Raw genomic sequence first — 19,106 nt, 5'->3', positions numbered from 1 at the left:
TTTTCTAAGACCCATAAATTTTACAAAAATTTCATTTTGCTTTCAGTATCTTATAGACATAATAAAAAGCAGAACTGATAGTCTCCAAATACTTGAGCAGTAATACTAATCTTTACATAGTTCATATATTTTAATAGTTCACAAATTTTCAAGCAACCGTTAGTAATTTAATTCTGTTGTTAAATGGAGGTTTAACACAGCATCACTCTATAAGCCATATCTTATTAAGTAAGATTACTGATACTGATCAACACTTTTTTAAAAGGGTATTTATATATAAAGCAATTACGGAGAAAACTCAAATTAGAAAACTGAACCCATTTCAATTAGTATGGATTTAAATTGTTCAAAATAAAAATGAAATACTTAGGTATAAATCTAACAAAATATGTACAGGACTTATATTCTGTAAACTACATAATACTGATGAAGTCAAAGAAGATCTAAATAAACAGAAAAACATATGGTGTTCATGGACTGAAACACTCAAACAGTAAATCTATCAATTCTCCCCAAATTGATGTACAAACTTAATGCAGTTCCTATCAAAATTCTAGCAAGATTTTTTTTTGTAGATAAACATAAGATTATTCTAAAATTTACATGGAAAAGTAAAGTAACTAAAATAGCTAAAACAATTGTGAAAAAGAATAAAATGGAGAAATCAATCTACCTGACTTCAAGACTTACAACCTAACTATAGTAATCAAGGAAATATGGTACTGGTGGAGGGACAGACACAAAGATCAATGGAATGCGAATCCAGCACACACAAGCATGCGTGAGATGTTTCCTTGCTTTCTGAAATAGTATACTACATATATGTACTATGCACTATATTCTATTATAAAAGTGTTACTCTCTGGGGCCCTTTTGCCATTAACAACTTCAGATTTTGTCCTTTCATATTTTTCTGTTTGCCCAATTAGTTGTGTACAGTCTTTGATACCTATGTATAAAGCAATGACAGTCTTCCTTTCTAAGTTACTATTATACTCTGAATGGTCAGATTTGGTAGCAATCTTACCTCAAGATGAACAGAGAATTTCTGTATCATATAAATTTGGTGCTCACCTGGAAGTTGTTCATTAGGCCGTAGGCACAAGGATTGCTTTCACAAGATGAGAAATCAAAGTTTAATTTGCAGGCTGCTGAAGTACAGTTTGTTAGCTCTGTTACAATAGTGTCATTAATGTTCCCAGTGGCATCCCGAACGACACAAGAACCTGAAGCACAAGTGACCAAGAAAAAAAAGGATAATGAAGCTAACATTCATTTTCATTTCATAATGATATATACTGATGAAGAAATTATGGTACTGACTGTATATACTTGCTTATAACAGCATACACTGCATTTACAATTAAGATAGCTTTACCTGGAACAGAATTTGGAAAGCATCATGGTCCTCAATATTTTGGTAGTGAAATGGAATCTTATAAAGACTAGTATGTATACATACACACTTAAAAACCCTGTAAGCATCACTGTAAAAAATGGTGTAGTAGCAAAACCGTTTTCTGCACTGTTTGGTTAAGATGTCTTTAAGCAAATACAGAAACATTTTTCTTGTATGCGTGTGTGCTGAAGAGTTCCAAATGGCAAAAATGTTTTCCTATACTCCAAATATTTTATATTTAAAATGTGTCAAAGATCAGACTTGAGGTAATATCAATCTTCTGTGAGGGAAAACAATTTGAACATGAATTTATAATTCTATTTAAACCTCTGTATCAAGTAAGTCTACTTTGACAATAAGAAAATACATGGTATCTGAGATTTGCTTTAAAGTAACCCACAGGGCAAAGTGAATGAGCATAGATGAAATAAGATTAACCATGTACTGATAATTCTTGGTAACTTTTTTGAAGAGGGATGATGGTTACACGTTGGACTCTTCATTAGAAAACATTCTACTTTTCTGCAAAGTTGGAAACTTTCCTAATAAAATATTTTTTAGAAGTTTTCTTGAAAAAGCACTTAATCCTTTGGAATAACATATGATGTAACAACTACCATTCCTTAGTCTTCATATAGTTTTACTTCTGAAGAACTTTAACATTTCTGTATCATCATATATGAGGTAAAAATCATAGGTATTACTGCAAAAACTGAACAATAAAACAAAATTAAGTTTAGAAAGGAAGAATATTTTAATGACTAGACAGTTTTTTATTCTTAAATTTCTTCTAACTTTCAGAGCAGTGTTTGCAAAACCATCTTTTCTTAAAGGCATTCCTGCAAACACTGAAGGGTGAGGGGAGAACAGACAGCGCCCTATCTAACCCTAAAACAGCTAAGCTTTTATGTTCTGATGTCCTGCATCAAAATTGGGGAAAAGATGTTCCACCGCTTGAACTAGTGACACAGTCACTGGTGTAGAACTGATCTTTATTAGCCCAGCTACTGAATAACAAGGATATTCTTTAAATTAAAACTAAATTTCCTTTAGCTAGCTTATGTATAATGTATATAAGCAAGCTAGAAACTTTTAGGGAAACACAAAAAAATTTTGCTCAGCCTAAATCTAATTCATTTGTTTTTTCAAAATGAATTTCAGAGATTTACATATGGATTGTAAGGATAAATGTAATCCAATTATTTTTTTAAATACTAATTTAGGCCACCGTAAAACTGACTACTAGCATTTCTAACCCTTGTTTAGAAAAATTTTAAAATCACATATAGGCAAATTAGCAGCAGAGTTTGTAAAAAGTTCTGTAACTGCTTACAAACAAATGACTGGCAAAATTAAAAACGGCAACATTAAAAATTTTCTAACTCAAATACTATGGAAAATTTATGTTCTGTAGTCTATGAATTTCGAGTTTGTGATTCTTCTGATTAATACTTGACTAAGATTTATTCCTGAAATATGCTTTAAAAACTTAACTGTAAAATCCGAATTTTGGAATTTAGACATTCAAGACAATGCTTACATTTTAAGAACACATGTTTTCTAGGTAAAGCATATAGTTTTATGAAAGTGTAATAAACTCAAAACAAGACAGGATTTACAGTCAATACATGCAAATTATATGTAAATCAGTAGTTATTAATTTTTTTCTGAACTAGAATGTTTCAATTAAAGAATCTACCACTATAAAAAGCCTTTAAAACGTTACTTATTTATAAATAAATAAGGCACCAAAACCCTCTTTTCCATGAAAACAATTTTTTAAAGCAAATGCCATTATCTCATTTTTGGTAGCAAAATCTCTAACCTTTAATTACCTATAAAACACAATAAAACAAGAATTTAGAGACTGGTTGACCACTTATACCCTTTCTTCAAGTTCTAAAATGTTACGATTCCATGAATGTATTAAAATGGCTTAAAACTACTTTCATTCAATTTCTTAACACTCTTCATTCAATGTAGTATGTCCTGTTCAATGAAATCAGGTTTTATGATAAAAAACAATGTCAGGTACTGCTTAGTAGTCTTGAAGTGATCTTTATACATGAATACATAAGAATATATAAGAATCATCACAAACAAAAATATTCCAAAATTTGTAAAGGTCAGAAACTTAAATGCATTTACTTTAATATTAATTAAATTTTCTATAAATGTATCTTGGTGAAATTTAAGAGTGCAGATAAGATTGTACATAATTTTCTAATTTACTATATAATTAAGAAAAATCCTAGAGGGAAACAATAGATCATTTGGTGGCTTAGATAATCTCTATAAAATCACTACTAGTTCACTTACAAGTGTTTTTGAAATAAAATATATAAAACTCCATGTCTTCTTAATAAAATACTTCTTAATTTAAAAGTTAAATATAATGTCATGAAAAAAGAATGTTTATAGTATGTACATCATGAAATTTTTGAAACACATAGAGAAATTTAAGGGTATTTACCTACAGATACTGCAATTCCTATGTAAACCATCGTAGTAATTAAAATGGCTAAGAGTGTTCCTTTGGGTATGGCTGACTGAGGATCCTAGAAGACAAGAAGTTTTTTTAAGTCTATCTTTAAAAATAAATATATGTATGTCATTTTTATGTGAAATCAACACAGCAGTTGATAATACTTACTGCAAGATCACCTGAGATATTTGCTCCAGCCAGTATACCAGTTGCAGCAGGAAAAAAGATGGCAAATACAGAAAAAAAGGTTTCCTCGTCTCGAAAATCTGGCCCAAAGTTCTCATTAAATATTTCAGCTGTAAAGAACAAAATATTTTTGGCAATTAGTGGATAGCAGATTAGACCATAATTTAGGTTAAGAGTAAGTGGTTATCTATGATCCCTGACTTTTCCTCAGTTCAAGTAATTAGTAAATTCTTGAATATTTCCTGATTCAAATACTGGTGTTTTTCTTTATTTGTAGAGGCAACAGTTTACAACCAAAATGGTTATTTGACCTGGCTCATGCCGTACTATTTTGTATACCTTACTAATTACGTTTCAAGCGCCTCTAACTTGATTGTTATCACCAGACCAAGAAGTCAAAGAAACAAGAAAGGAGGTAGGAGAACAAAAGGAACATGATACTAACCTGGAACCATTTTTTTCCCCCTGACATACAAGTTACACACTACCTGCACAGCTTTCTCTGTTTCCTAGTGGTGATCTATTTGATTTTTGAGGCTATTCATCAGGCATCCAGATAATTTTACCTAAGACAAACTAGGTAAAGGTCCTTTCTATTTCAACAATTATGAAAGCTTCAACTAGTCCTATTGTTTCCATCTATTGTGACAGGCTCTGACACTGAAACAACCAACTAACTGTCATTTATCTATCCATCCATCCATCGATCCATCTATCATAAGAGTATACACCACGTGCAGGTCCTACACTGGAGCCATCTACTATCTCAAGGTACTGAGCGATAATTTAGCAACAAGCTACCTTCATGAAACTGAAGCGTATCAATGGGGAATTACAAATTAAGTACAGAAACAGGTCACTGCAAATAGCAGTAAACTACTGATGGTGCTGTGAAAGAGAAATAATCTAATTCATTGTGGTTACAGAAGGCTAAAGAGATACAACTAAGGAGCTGACACTTAAGCTGAGACTTTACTGAGTAAGAATCAGCCATGTGATGATTCAGGGGAAAGAGTATACCAGGGAAAATCAACAACATGTACAAAGGCCCTGAGGCAGGAAAAAGGTTAAGCTCTTTTGAGAAACTATAAGAGTACAAAGTTCTCACAGTAAGGGGGAGATAAAATGAGATGGGAGGGGCCAACAGGGGTGAGATTATGCAAAATTTTATAGTTTCGATTTTATCTCAAATATAATGGCAAGCCAAGGTGGGTTTAGAATCATGCAAATGACATGATGTGATTAATGCTTATGTGGATGCTATGTGGACAGTGTACTGAAGGCATCAACACCCAAAGCAGGGAGACCACCTAGGAGGTTATTACAGTGGTTCACTCTAGCAATGGGAGAATAATGAACTGACTAGAGAAGGATTAGAAGGTAAGAGGGCAAATAGAAAACACTGATATCCTGGTTTCTTTCACTTATTGGGATGGAAAAGTCTGAGAATGATTAGGTAGGAAGGGCATTAAATAAGCAGTTGAACGTACACCTACATCTGGAGGTTAAAGGAAAGGAATAGAAACATGTCAGCCTCTTGAGAGACTTTTGAGCCATAAGAAAACATATTGCAGAAGGAAAGAATATAGTTAGAATGACCAGGACCACACTCTGTACAACTCTGACATGTAGGGGATGGAAAGAAGAGAAGGGTTCACAGGAGTAATAGACATAGTGACCAGTGAACTAGGTAGAAAAGAACTGATCAGAACACAGTGTCTGACATCAAACAAAAAGGAGAATGGGACAACTAAATATATGGGACAACTAAAGTCTGCTGAGAGTCAAAAGACTAAAACACTGCACACTGTATCTAGCACCAAGTGACTGTGACCTTGACAGAAGCCAGATAAGAGGGGTTGATAATGAATGAAATAAAACCATTTGGTGAAAGCATGATGGTGAATAGGCTACACACAGTCTCAAAGTACCTCTCCGCACACCACTTATTAATCACACAAAAAAAGGAGCAACCTCACAACAGAGAAACCTCTCAGGTACCATTTTCACCAAGTCATCAAATTTAAAACAATCAGTGATTGGGAAAATGGCATCCCAATGTGATGATCCGAGGAAGACACATTGTTTTCAGCAGAAATGAGTAACTGAATCTACAGAAATAAATCAGACAAACCCAATTGGAGGGACCTCCTAGAAAGACAAATGGCCTGTAATCTTAAAGAATGTGAATGTAGGGAAAGGGAAAAAAAAGGGTTAAGGCACTGTTCAGACTAAAGGGTACTGAAGATTAAGTAAAGAATGTTTTTAAAAAAGAGAGATTAAAAAGACATGACAAGTCAGTGCAATATATGATCATGGACTGGATCCTGGAACAGTAAAAAAGTCTCTACAAAATCTTTATAGAAACAATAGGAAAATTCTGTATATGAAAAATATGTTAGCTATAACATCGTGCCAAAGTTAAACTTCCTGAACTGTCCTTTTCCTTAGTAGATACACGCTTAAGTATTTACAGATAAGAAGTCATGATTTCTGTAACTTACCTCAGAAGGTATCAATCATAGTAACAATAATTAGACATATATGAAGTGATGAAAAAAACTTGTCAAAAAAGAATACAAAAGTGTGAATTTTTTTGTGAACCTAGGTGGAGGGTATAAGGAGTTTACTGTATTAATTTTTCAAGTTTTCTGTAAGTTTGAAATTATTCTGAAATAACAAGGAATAAATGGAAAGGAAGGTTATGAGAAATTTGTCTATGAAAGGGGCTTGGAAAGTAAGGTGGTAACTGGAGGAGAATAAAAGACAAGAGAGTATTTTCAAGGAAGGGAATTACTAGAGCAAGTATGTAAACGTATATAGAAGTGATAGTTTCAATGCAGGGAAGCAAGAAAATTACCAAAGAATAAATGCTTTGAGAAAGTAAAACAAACAGGAACTAGGTCACAACAGGGGCACTGGTCTTTGGCAAAAGGGAGATAATTCACATAAGATAGAGGAGAAAATGAATATCCCTATTGGGAAAGTAGTCATTTGAACAGACAAGTTTATCAACATTTACTGCAGATACTACCTTAGAATAATGAGTGAGAGGAGGGCCAAGCAGTATCAACTGCCAAAAAGAAAAAGTCATGATCCAAAGTATATTTAAATTTATTCACCTCAGCTGAGATAGCCCAGATGTCCTACTTAAATACAATGTAAGTTATTCCTATACTAAAAAATTATGTCATACTTTTATAAGTTGTCAAGGATCTGAAAAAAAGGAAATGAAAAATATGGCCTAGTTGATATTTATAGATATTAAAGTCATAAGCAGAAAATACGTAACTATTAGAAATATTTTAGTAGTAATAATTTACTGTAATTTTAGAAATAAAAGTGGCAAAAACAAATGTTCAAAAATGCATAATGTAAAATTTTAAGTAAAAAAATCATTCATAATTAGAAGAAAAGTCACAAATATAATTTCTTAGAGTACAAAATAGAGTGAATTATTATCTAACTAATGCTATTAAATTTTCACTTCTGGCATGCCTAAAAGACACCTCATCCCCTAATCCAGGAAATGAGGATTAGAAGGTTAGTGCCTTGTTTTAAAAGTAGGCATAAACACAAATAACCAGAACAGATATCATATTATCAACCCAGGATGAGTAGGCACAAATTATAGGCAGGTGTCCTTGGGTAAGGTAAACCTTGAAACAATTAGTATCAGAAAACTGCCCAGCCAAGTCAGTGTCAGACATAGGCCAAACCAATGCTACTCACATGTGACCCAACAACAGTGTGTTGTTACCATGTGGCAATAAGATCAATAAGGAGCCTGCACCAGAAGGTACATCACCTAGGTCTCTAGGCCCTACATTTAGTTCAACTAATTTTTCTCCAGTAAGACTTTCTGAAGCAAGAAGTGCACTGATTTATATTCTGCATCTTTTCACAAATCTGTACAAATAGCTCTGGTCTAAACAACTCAGGAGAACTGAAGCTAGGCTTTTTCTTGCAAGGCTTCAAAACAAGGAGTTTTTGTCAACTTAACACAGACCTATTACCCTAAGTGATAAGCATCTCTGATACTACTGCAACTATTCTTTCTGGCTTCCATTCTACCCGGCAGAGGTGGGTTCAGAGCTGCTGCTCAATGCGAGGAGTGGGTGGAGGAGACATACAGAAAGACACTTTCGGAAATAATAAATGACAAGTAAATTTCACCTCTAGTGAAAATTAGGTGCAGAATGAAAAGGGTTATGAAAAATGAAAACTGGCAAAATTCTCACACAATTAATAGTGTAAATTGTAAAAAAAAAAAAAAAAAAAACAAACAAACCTAAATTGCAATTAATGTAAACTGTAGAAAAACTTAAATTGCAAAAAACTATTATTTCTAATTGCTTTCACAGCCTGAGGCACTTTTAGACTGTTGTGTTTAAAAATAATCAGAAGAATAAAAAGATGTTAGATGCTATGTTAGAACAAAAGTTACAATTTCAGTAACAAATTCCCCAAATGAATAGAGAACAAAAGCATTTTTCCTCAATAGCATTGATTTCTCTACATTCTATTACTTTTGTTGCTAATAAATAAAAATGAAAGATGCCAATCAAAATGACTTTTTATTCCAATTATACAACAAACATAAAGGGAACCAAATTAAACTGAACTGTCAATTAGTGTTGGTCAGTACACCAAACTCAATTACATTACAAAATATCTGAAATGCATTAAAATATTTAACACTAGAATGCTATAATATCCAGCTTTATAAAAAAGAGTCTATTTTTCCTACTTACATTTATAACCAAAGAAACCTTTGGGCTTCTTGCTCTCCAATGGGATAAATGTTCCTATGATGAAATCAGCAATAGCAAGTAGTAGAATCACCAAAAGAACAATCTGAGCCTGAAAATTTAAAAATCAAAATCATATATATCATGTCTAGACATTAATTCGTTTCCTAGAATTATAGAATATATGTAACTTCCATGAGGGAAAGGATTTATCTTGTTTCCCCAGTGCCTTAAACAGTGCCAAGCACAAAGCAAGTGCCTAATAAATTTTTATCAGAGGAACAATCTTCAAGAACTATCCTACAACGTTCAGCACACTGTGGGGAAATGGACAGCAACAGTAGGATCATGCTATACATTTCTGAAATGAATTAAAGATGTGCAAGTCCTGCTAATAAGTGCCACAGAGGAAAAAATTACAGTACTATTATTATCTTTACTAGCTCCCCTGATAGGTGATTTACCCTATCATCCTTTTTTTTTTTAAATAAACTCTTAGATTACAGTCTTAAAATGACTGTTATCTACAAATATTCCCCACATTGCCAAATAGAAAATCTTAAAATTAATCTTATATGTAAACTTCTTTGAGAATGGCCACTTACGAATCTTCAACATCTAAAAATATTGCCCCACCTTAGAACACTCCTAAAATGTACACTCTAAAAGTTTATACATTCAACATATACAGATGTTCTAATGATATCATTACTTACTTTTGCCTCCCATTCCATTCCAGCTACTGAGATGCCTAAAAGGATCACCACTGTGATGGCTCCAATAATTCGGATATCATTGATTTCATCTATCATAAGTATGGAATGTTCCTAGAAGCAGAAAATAATACAATGAGCAATATTAGTTATTTCAGAGACATTCTTCATTTCTTTATGAAAGGCATTTTAGAGATATCACAGTGCCTCACACGCAGCAGTTGAATAAAATGCCTATTTAAGGAATGAATAGAGATACCTAGGGAAAAGGAATGAATTACTGTTTACTGTTAAGGTGTCATTCAAGCATCTGAAGACATCAAAAATATCAAATTACTGTATTTAATACAGTAACAAACAAAAGAAGAATTGCTAACAAGCAAATAAAAATTATAATATGACTAAATAGTACTAATAGGATTTTTTTAAGTTACGAGGCAAAAATGTACTTTTATTCATTGTGACTAGTGAACCTATGTTTTTAATGTCTCTTACATTGCTTAAGGAAAAGAGATGAACACACTTTCACGAAGCTGTTCAAAAACACACACTGTTCCATTCTACAAGCAAAATTATTTGTGGCTAAATATCAATGACATTAAACACACACTAAATTACACAATGAAGGAATATGAATTCTTAATGATTTTCTTGCTTGCTTACTGCCTTTTCTCCATCCTTTGGCCTATACAGGTTAAGGTCAGTGCCAATGCAAATGCCAGTCCTTTTCAGATTTTACACTTCCTAACACATAGTATACTACAGCAGAACAACAGTTACAACCTAACATGAACACAGGTGTCCACTCAAGGTTTCTCTCATTTAATAACACTGAATCTATTTCACTTCTGCTGCTTTAACTATACACATACAAACTACTCTTTTCAAATCAGTTCTCTTCTCAACTTCAGAGCATTATCATCAACTACCTTCCGGCCAGCTCTACTTAGATACACCAAATTAGACACCCCAAAATAAACTGTTCTGAGTTCTCTCAGAGTAAATCGCATTACCACCCATCTAAATCCCCCTCCTTCTCTAATTCCCCGCATCTCATTCATCAAGTTCACTTACTCAACTTTTTAAAAATCCCTCCAACTCACCCACATCTCTCGAACCCCACTGGTCACTGGTGTAAGATTAGCCACCGTTTCCCCTTCCAGGAGAGCTACAACAACTTTTAAATGGTCTCCATCTCCAGTTGTGGCCCCACAAATCCATCCTCTATATTGTGGCCAGTTATTTCCTTAGGCCCAAATCTGACTGTCATGGATCCCAACTCCAGTCAAGGTAAGACCCAAATTTAACAACAAGTAAGACTCTTCCTGATATGATCCTTTTCTTCCCCTCTCATCTTACATCTCTTGCCAGCCATACTGAAATAGTTCCAGTTTTGGTTGGCTTTTTTCTTTTTTTCAAACACCATACTCTACCCTTTCCAGATCTTTTCTCTTTTTCTTCCCTATTCCTCTCATACCATACGTCTCCACTCCTATCTGCCTGCTAACGTCTAGACCCCCTTGGAAAACCCTGCCTTGAGACTCCTCTGCCACACATTCCTGGATAGTAAATTAAGTGATCCCTTTCATGTTGCCAAGGCCTCCTCCTATTACCCATTTCCAACATTCTATAATAAATTTTTGGTCCCTCTCCCACACTAAACTTCTTGAAGGATGAGTTTTGTGTTCCTTGCTGCTTTCCTAGCATCTTCTATGGTGAGTGGCACATCAACCCTCAATAAAGATTTGGGAACCCCTCAATAAAGATTTGGGAAACAAACGACAAGAAAAAGGTGATTTACCTTAAGCAACTCTACCACAGTTTCTGCAAATCCAACCACATACATAGCAACTGCGACAGCATTGGCAAAAGCGAAGATCAGGCCAATTGCACCACCAAATTCTGGCCCTAGACTTCTAGATATTAGATAATATGCTCCTCCTAAAGAAAAGGAAAAAAAACAACAAAAGTACTAATGTTAGGATTTTAAATGTCAGACAGTCCTTTTAATTACACAAGAGAGCACATGCCTCCAGTGAACACAGCAGTTAAACTAAAAGGCAAGTGGGTGAGCATATTTTCAGAAAGAAACACCCAGAAAGAATTCTTTACAGCCCACTTCATTCATTAACAGTTCTCAACATCCAGAGAATTCTCCTCATGTCAAATATAAAATCATTCTGCTATTTAAATCTCTACTTTCTCTTCTAAAGCTTAGATTAAAATGGGTAACAGCCTCCTCCTCATACTCAGACACCAAGATCATTTCCCAATGATTTTCTAAATATTTTTAATCTTAATGTAACATTTAAAATCACAATTGACATGATTTCAGTTACTTAAATTAGTATGGTAATTTGCTAGTAATGTGAATACTAAGGTAAAAAACAGTATCACAAGAAACTTAAAGAACAGCATATACTGGCATCCCAAAGAGATATAGTTTGTATTCTAATAAGTCCTGCCTAAAAGGCAGAGTAAACAAAGACATTAATTGAGCTATCATGAATCAAGTATTTTTCTAACTTAAAAAATATATCAGTATTATAATTCTGAGTCACTCTAATGGTTAGCTGAAGTCTCTAAGAGCTCTCCTAAAATTCTCATTTATTTCTGGCCTCTAGGTCATAATCAAAACTTAGTTTTAATAATAATGAAGTTACATGAAGTTATATACATTTTGCTAGACACTGATGAAGTATTTCATTCTTAAGAGCATATAATGAAATGGCATTAAACAGCTTAATATTTATTTCTATTGTTTCCCCAATATAATGAAGATAAATGCAACAAAAAAAATTCTACTGTTTAATAAAGTACTAAATACGCAAATTTTATTCGGGAAATACCTGTGACAGGTTTTGTTGTTAACGTTATGAAGTTTCTCAAAATATTCTATACTTTAAAACTATCCAACAATACTTCCTTAGTGATGCACTCTACCAATTAATAATTTTTATCACCTTGGAAATTCTGAAGAAAAAGAATGCAACCTGAGCATTTAATATTAGCCTCATTTTTTAAATAAGATGAAAACTAAAAATTTCTCCAAAATATTTTGAACACTAAAAATTCTAATGGACTTATATAATGACAATTTTTTGTGTCAAATAAAGATCTCTCTTGAAGTTCTAAAAATATTAAATCACATTATAATTAATCACAAGGAATACCCCTGGAATATTATAATCATCACGGACTATATTTTGAAACGTTGTCAAAATGCATGTAAATTATTTCATTTGATACCAATACCAATAATGAATTAAGTATTGTTTACCCTGATTTTATAGATAAGAAACTCAAGTCACAATAAAAGCTTAATTGAAATCAGTCAACTACCTATGTGTTTCCATAGTTGACAATATAAACTTTAGAATGAGAACTATCACCAACAGAACCTGTAAAAGCAGGGAATTCATTTGTAATGTGTTTAAAGCTTTGATTTTATAAAATTTCAAGTCTTTCTATTATTAAAAAGAAAAAAATACATCTTATGATGCATTTGACATGGGGAAAGATAATGGGAAGGGAGATGATGAATATAAGCAACAAATTCTGAGATTTCAGAACTACTTTAAAATCTTCTACCAATTGGGATATCTAAACTTAAAACCCAGAACACAGTTTCATAGCTTTTTAAAAGGTTTTTTAAGAAAATAAGAAGTTACACATGAAGAATATAAAAGCATCTTCTCGTCTTCCTATACTCTGAATTCCTGATGAACAGCAAAAGTGTTCTAGTGCTCTGCCCTATTTCGCCTCACTTTCATTCCTGTGTCCTAGAAGCAATCAGCTTAAGAGTAGTTTTCTCCCCTACTTTTTTTCCCCTTAGCATCAAACTAGTATAAAAGACCTACTACTTAGAATGACTGGTATATTTCCTAATCAGCTTAGGGTGGCACATAAATTTTTATTTTGTTAAAAATTATACAGTTTACTTAATTCTAGCAAGTACAGTTAACCCTTGAACAACATGGGTTTTAGGTGTGTAGGTCCACTTATATGTGGATTTTTCTCAACAAATATACTCAAAACTTTTTGGAGATTTACAACACTGAAAAAACTCACAGATAAATCATGTAGCCTAGAAATACTGAAGAAATTAAGAACAAATTACGAATGTCATGAATGCCTAAAATATATGTGGATACTACTTTGTGCTTACATAGGTATGAGTGATATTTAACATAAAATTAATAATGTGTTAGTTTTCTCAGTGTTTTATAACTTTGCCTTCAAAGAATTAATTACTGTACAGTATGTGCCAATCTCTCTCTCTCCGAATTAGAGAAATTGTGTATCATCACAGATGAGTGGTTTTTTAAAAAATGTAACAATGTTCCCCGTACTGTATTATGAATATGACTGTAATACTGTATGCTATAAAAACTGTGTAATGATTCATTCATTACTGAATAGCCTGGGCTACCACAAAGCAATCATATCACTATATTGGGCTACAATAAAGCAATCGCAGTGCTGCCTCTTTGCTATCAGTGCATGGTTAGACCTGTAAATAAATACAAATTTCTTTTTTCACTTTACCTTTTCATTTTTTATCTCTAGTGTTAGTAATACATATAACATATGTAGTGTTTTGTGTCATACAAGACAATACTGATGTGGCTACTCAGATAATTCATCTTGTAGACAGATGATATAAACACATGGTAGCAGTACAGTACTGTAAATGTACTTTTTTTAATAAGATTTTCATAATAATTCTTTTTTTAGCTTACTTTACTGTAAGAATACAGTATATAACACATATACAAAATGTATGTTAATCAACTGTTTATATTATCCGCAAGGCTTCCAGTCAACAGCAGGCTATTTAAGTTTTGGGGGACTCAAAAGTTCATGGATTTTCAACTCCACAACGGTCAGCACCCCTAACTTCTATGCTGTACAATTATTATCCCCACTTTAGATATGTGAAAATCAAGGCTTAAAAAAGTTAAATAATTTGACCAATGTCATGCACGTACAAGGGGAAGAACTGGGCTTAAACTCAGGTCTCCCTGACTTGCTTACTCAGTACAATATGTATGATGAAATCAGCCTTTCTGTTATCAACAAATAGGCTAAAGACTATGATAAAAAAAAATTATGATCAATTAAAAAGCAACAACAGAAAAAAACTATTTTCTTTTTAAAAAATCTATTGCCCAGGCAAACAGAGAGCTTGATATGGAAAAAATACCCTCATAGGATCTCATAACTTGGCCATAAAATACTCAATTCTCCTGAGTGCAGAGGACATAAATGAGTCAGACACCACAGATACTAAGTAATAATACCATATATGATGGGTTCCACTATGATTACATATTGATTTAAGGATATACTTCCCTATAGCTCTCACTAGATTAAAAATCAATAACCAAAAACCTGACTAGGTTAATCAAGAGTCTTATGATCACTGGCCATAAAACAAGTCTTCATAAATTTCAAAGAACAGAAATGAGACGGCATTATTGACCACAAGAGAGTTAAATATATGGATTACTAAATATTTGTAAATTATGCAAGACACTTTTAAGAAACCCACTGATAACGGAATAACCACAAGGGAAATTAAAAAGTATTTTGAATTGAATGATAATAAAAACGAAACATATCAAAATTAGCGGGATATAACTAAAGCAGGAATTACAGGGAAATTTACAGTTTTAAATGCTCATATTAAAAAAAAATAAGTGATCTAACTTTCTACCTGGTAATGATAATAATTAATAAAGTTATATAATGGACTAACAAAAAATCTGATAATCAATGACAATCTATTTTACCAATACAGAAAGTACTTTCTGTCACTCACAACATGTGAAAAATGTTAGTTTTCCTCACTTCCAATGTTTGGCTTTACTTGTATACAGAAGTGAGGTCAATTATTTCAGAGAAAAGAAAAAGATATGAGTATGTGAAAGTAATTCTGACATATAGCAGACATTTTATAAAGAGTCACCAGCAGAATCTGCAGAAAATTAAAGTTCATTTTAAAAAAGTATATTTGTTTCATTTTTGCATAATGCAACAGCAATGTTGCACTACATTAGATAATGTATGTCAAGACCATGGTATCACGCCTAGCAGTTAAATCTCAAAAAATAATTGCTACTATTATCTGAACATAAGCTCCAAGAAAATAGGAACTTGTCTGGCTTTCATTGTTGCAAATCCAGTGCCTGCCTCAAAGAACTCAACAATTATCTGTTGACTGACTGAAATATAAGGAACAAAAACTTCACCTTAGTCACAGAATAAGTAGATTTCTAATGACTTTACATTTTCAGAATTACCTATCAAAATTTTGATGTACCTTGGGTTTTTACTTTAAGCTGGACCGACCTCCAGTTTAAAGTAAAGGCTCCAAACCAGAAAGTGGGTGAGGAACTGCTTGCTTCTATTTCTCAGTTCATATAACACAGTGTAGTTCCAAAACCAGAATTTACATTTGCATCTTACGAAAGGCCGCCTGCAGTTGTTCTCTATTTCATAAATCAGTTGATATTCAGAGATGAATTATTCGAGGATGGAAGAAACTCTGGTCTGTGAAATCTAGGAAATGCAGATCTGAGGGAAAGTGGCTACTGGCCAGCAGCATCTAAGTTGCAGAACCTGTTACACATGACCCAAATAAATTCTGTAAAATCCAAATTCTTAAAAACACTGGTAGGATTTGCAGAACAGGAAACAGCTCGGGGTTCCTAGCTACAATAATCTGTAGAGCATGAATGTGCCTGTTACAGCAGGGACTACACCAGAGATGAAGGTAAAGGGGGTGACTCCATCCGCTAGTTGGTGCTGCTAGTCCTAATCTGGGTAGGCAGAGAATTGAGGGGATGGTTCTCTCAGCTGCCACTGGTAGATTTAACTACCACCCAAAAATCACTAGCAAAATCTAATCAAGCCTGAAACTAAGCATCTTGTATTTTCTAAGTTTTGATTCTTTTTTAAAAACCCTGAATATTTTCAAATTATTTTCATCCTAGACTTCACAACCAGACACTTTGTTCACAAATTGGCAGTTAATTTATATTTTTTTAAAAACTACACTATTCTAGATTAGTATCTGTTTAATCTCTAAAATGTACTGTTAAAGCCAATGTTAAAGCTACTTAGTAACATTAAATCTCTCCTTTGGCATAAAGCACAGGCAAAGTATACATTTTATACACTTCCACAGAGCTGGAAACACATACCTTACAAAACAAGAATAAAATATTATTCAACATTAATAAAATTAAAATGTGATAATTCAGTTGAGAATCAAGATAAACTGTCAAACACTACCCCAGAATAGTTCTTTATATTAATAACTACGTACTCAAGTTTAAAAGAGAGATTTTCAAACTGAAATTATTAGACAGAGCAACCACAACCTTTTGTAAGTACATTGGGTAAGATATTTCCTTATTAATTCCCTTAATAATCAACTTTCAGTACAAAGGAAATTAAGATGGGTCTCCAGACATCACTATTCCCATAGTACCCCTCCATTTCTCCTATCGAAGCCTTTGCGCCCTGGTCCCCTGGATGCTTCTAGCTCTATTATTCTCATCTTATGTAGCCTCTTCAAGAGAGGAAGCTGTGCTAGAGGGCATGCAACCCAGGCACTTTAGGTCCTAGAGCTACTAAAAGATAAAATAATTTATTGTTAATAAATTCACTTCTATACATTGAGTCTTTTAAAATTTGTTTTATCTTTTTTGCTCCTTGGGAAATTTTATTGAACAAGGATTCCTTGTTCCAGAAAGATCCCCATTCCAGCATTTGCTGTCGTCAGCCTCTAGTGTCATTTAGTAATTTCATCTCTCCTGTACATACTCCATAAAATGCTTCCTTGAGCTATAGGTATGATGCAATTCAGATTCAACTTGTTGGGAAACAATACCTCGCAGGTACTCTTATTGAGCAAAAAGTTTACAAAGTTGAAATATTCTAATTCTCTTTCTTTTTTCACTTATTTTGTAGAATAATGACTTAAAGAACAAATCTCTTATCAATTTCTTGGTTACACTGAGTTCAGATAAGGAAATTTTCATTCAGGAAACTTGATTCACACTAGATTCTTTACCTTTATTTATCAATTTTCATAGTAAGTTGCCTAGCACTCTTCAAAGGTAAAAAAAGAGATTTTTTTGTGTGATGTGTGTGAACTTATGGAGTTTGTCATAAATAATGCTTTCATTTAAATCAGTAGTAGCAGTAGTATTGCTGTTCAAACTATCCAAACTTGAGTCAGTGTTAGCTTCCTCAATGTGGCTACTGGGTGCTTCTAACATGTAACTAGCAGCCTGTTACCTTCTTTCCTTTCTGCTGTGAAAAGATGTCTAGGCTCCTCTAGTACATTTCCTGCCCAGATAAGGAATAAGTTATTCCTCCAAGATTCCCTGGTTCCTTTGTATGGAAATACACAACGTAGGCACTAGGGGTGCTCAGGGATACTGTGTTGGTCATGTGGTACAGTGACTTTCCTAGAAAGAGCTAAGAAATACATCCTTTTGGGATAAAATGTGTGAGTCATACTTCAATTTAGAATCATGAATACAGAATACAATATAATCTCATTAGTTTTATACCTGTATCTACTTTCTTCCACACAGAAATAGTTTTTTCAAGAAACCAAATAAATCCTGTCACGGATCTCCAAGTCTGCAAATCAGATAGAGAGGAGACAGAACGGGTTGACATTCACTGAAATAATCTCCGGGGACTTTCACTGCAGATGATACAACTTGTTTATATTCTATAAAGGATCATCTTGGTTTCTAAAGTCACTGACTGTTAAGTGAAAAATGAATGACTTCTAGCAAAGCTTCAAAGTATTTGGACATTTCTCTACATTAATGACTTTCTCTAGGTTTCATTATTTCAGCAAGCTTATTTATTTTCTCATTTATGAATATCTGGTAACAGAAGAACTACAAATTGTATAATCCAATGACTTTTTCCCTAAAGTTTCTTACTTCATGAACTGACTATCATTTTGAGGCAACTCAGGCAAAACTGCAACATGCGGTACTTTGCTGGAACACACCTTCATGCACTCCACGTTCTCACACCTCCTCGGTATCTCAGGAGAGAAGACTAGATGCAAGTCTCCAAGGCATTCATAAATATACATGAAAACTACTGGTAGTACTGAAAGATGAGATGTCTTTTTAGTCACAATACAGGAAAATCTATGCTTCCCATAATTTTGAATTCGCAGGGAAACAGTCTGGGGTTCATGCTGACAGTGGGTTCATGACTCATTCCCCTCGAGGCTCACAACCTAGATTCAAAGGGCTGAAGATAAGGAGAAATTCTTTGATGCTTTGCTGATCCTCACAAACACCTAACACTCCACCCCATTTCTCCTTCAGCTTTCGTTCTCCAATAGCAGCAGAATGAAATGAAGCATGAGGCATTCAGCACATAAGAAACCAAAAAGAATCTCACAGCAGTGTCTAATTAACTGTTGGACATATCCACATCTTAAACCACAACTTGCTCAATCCAGATTCATGTACGCAACGAAACTTCAGCCAACAGTGATGCATGCTCAACATAGTCAAAATTGT

At 33.5% G+C, this 19,106-nt stretch overlaps 1 protein-coding gene across 2 annotated transcripts in view; it reads right to left on the bottom strand.

The window, feature by feature from the left end:
* Positions 1–19,106, bottom strand: part of SLC12A2 (solute carrier family 12 member 2) — an 84,553-nt gene that overhangs the window by 38,811 nt on the left and 26,636 nt on the right. For both annotated transcript variants that reach the window (XM_010981026.3, XM_064483763.1), the window contains exons 5-10: positions 11,336–11,475; positions 9,538–9,648; positions 8,825–8,933; positions 4,053–4,180; positions 3,873–3,957; positions 1,075–1,226 (exon numbers count right to left, since the gene is read on the bottom strand). In XM_010981026.3, coding sequence (XP_010979328.3) covers positions 1,075–1,226; positions 3,873–3,957; positions 4,053–4,180; positions 8,825–8,933; positions 9,538–9,648; positions 11,336–11,475 — 725 coding nt within the window. The remainder of the gene's footprint in view (positions 1–1,074; positions 1,227–3,872; positions 3,958–4,052; positions 4,181–8,824; positions 8,934–9,537; positions 9,649–11,335; positions 11,476–19,106) is intronic.

This window comes from Camelus dromedarius, chromosome 3, assembly GCF_036321535.1.
Source record: "Camelus dromedarius isolate mCamDro1 chromosome 3, mCamDro1.pat, whole genome shotgun sequence".
Lineage (NCBI taxonomy): Eukaryota > Metazoa > Chordata > Mammalia > Artiodactyla > Camelidae > Camelus > Camelus dromedarius.
The sequence above is the reverse complement of the archived record's forward strand: the minus strand, read 5'-3'. Positions and strand labels throughout refer to the sequence as shown.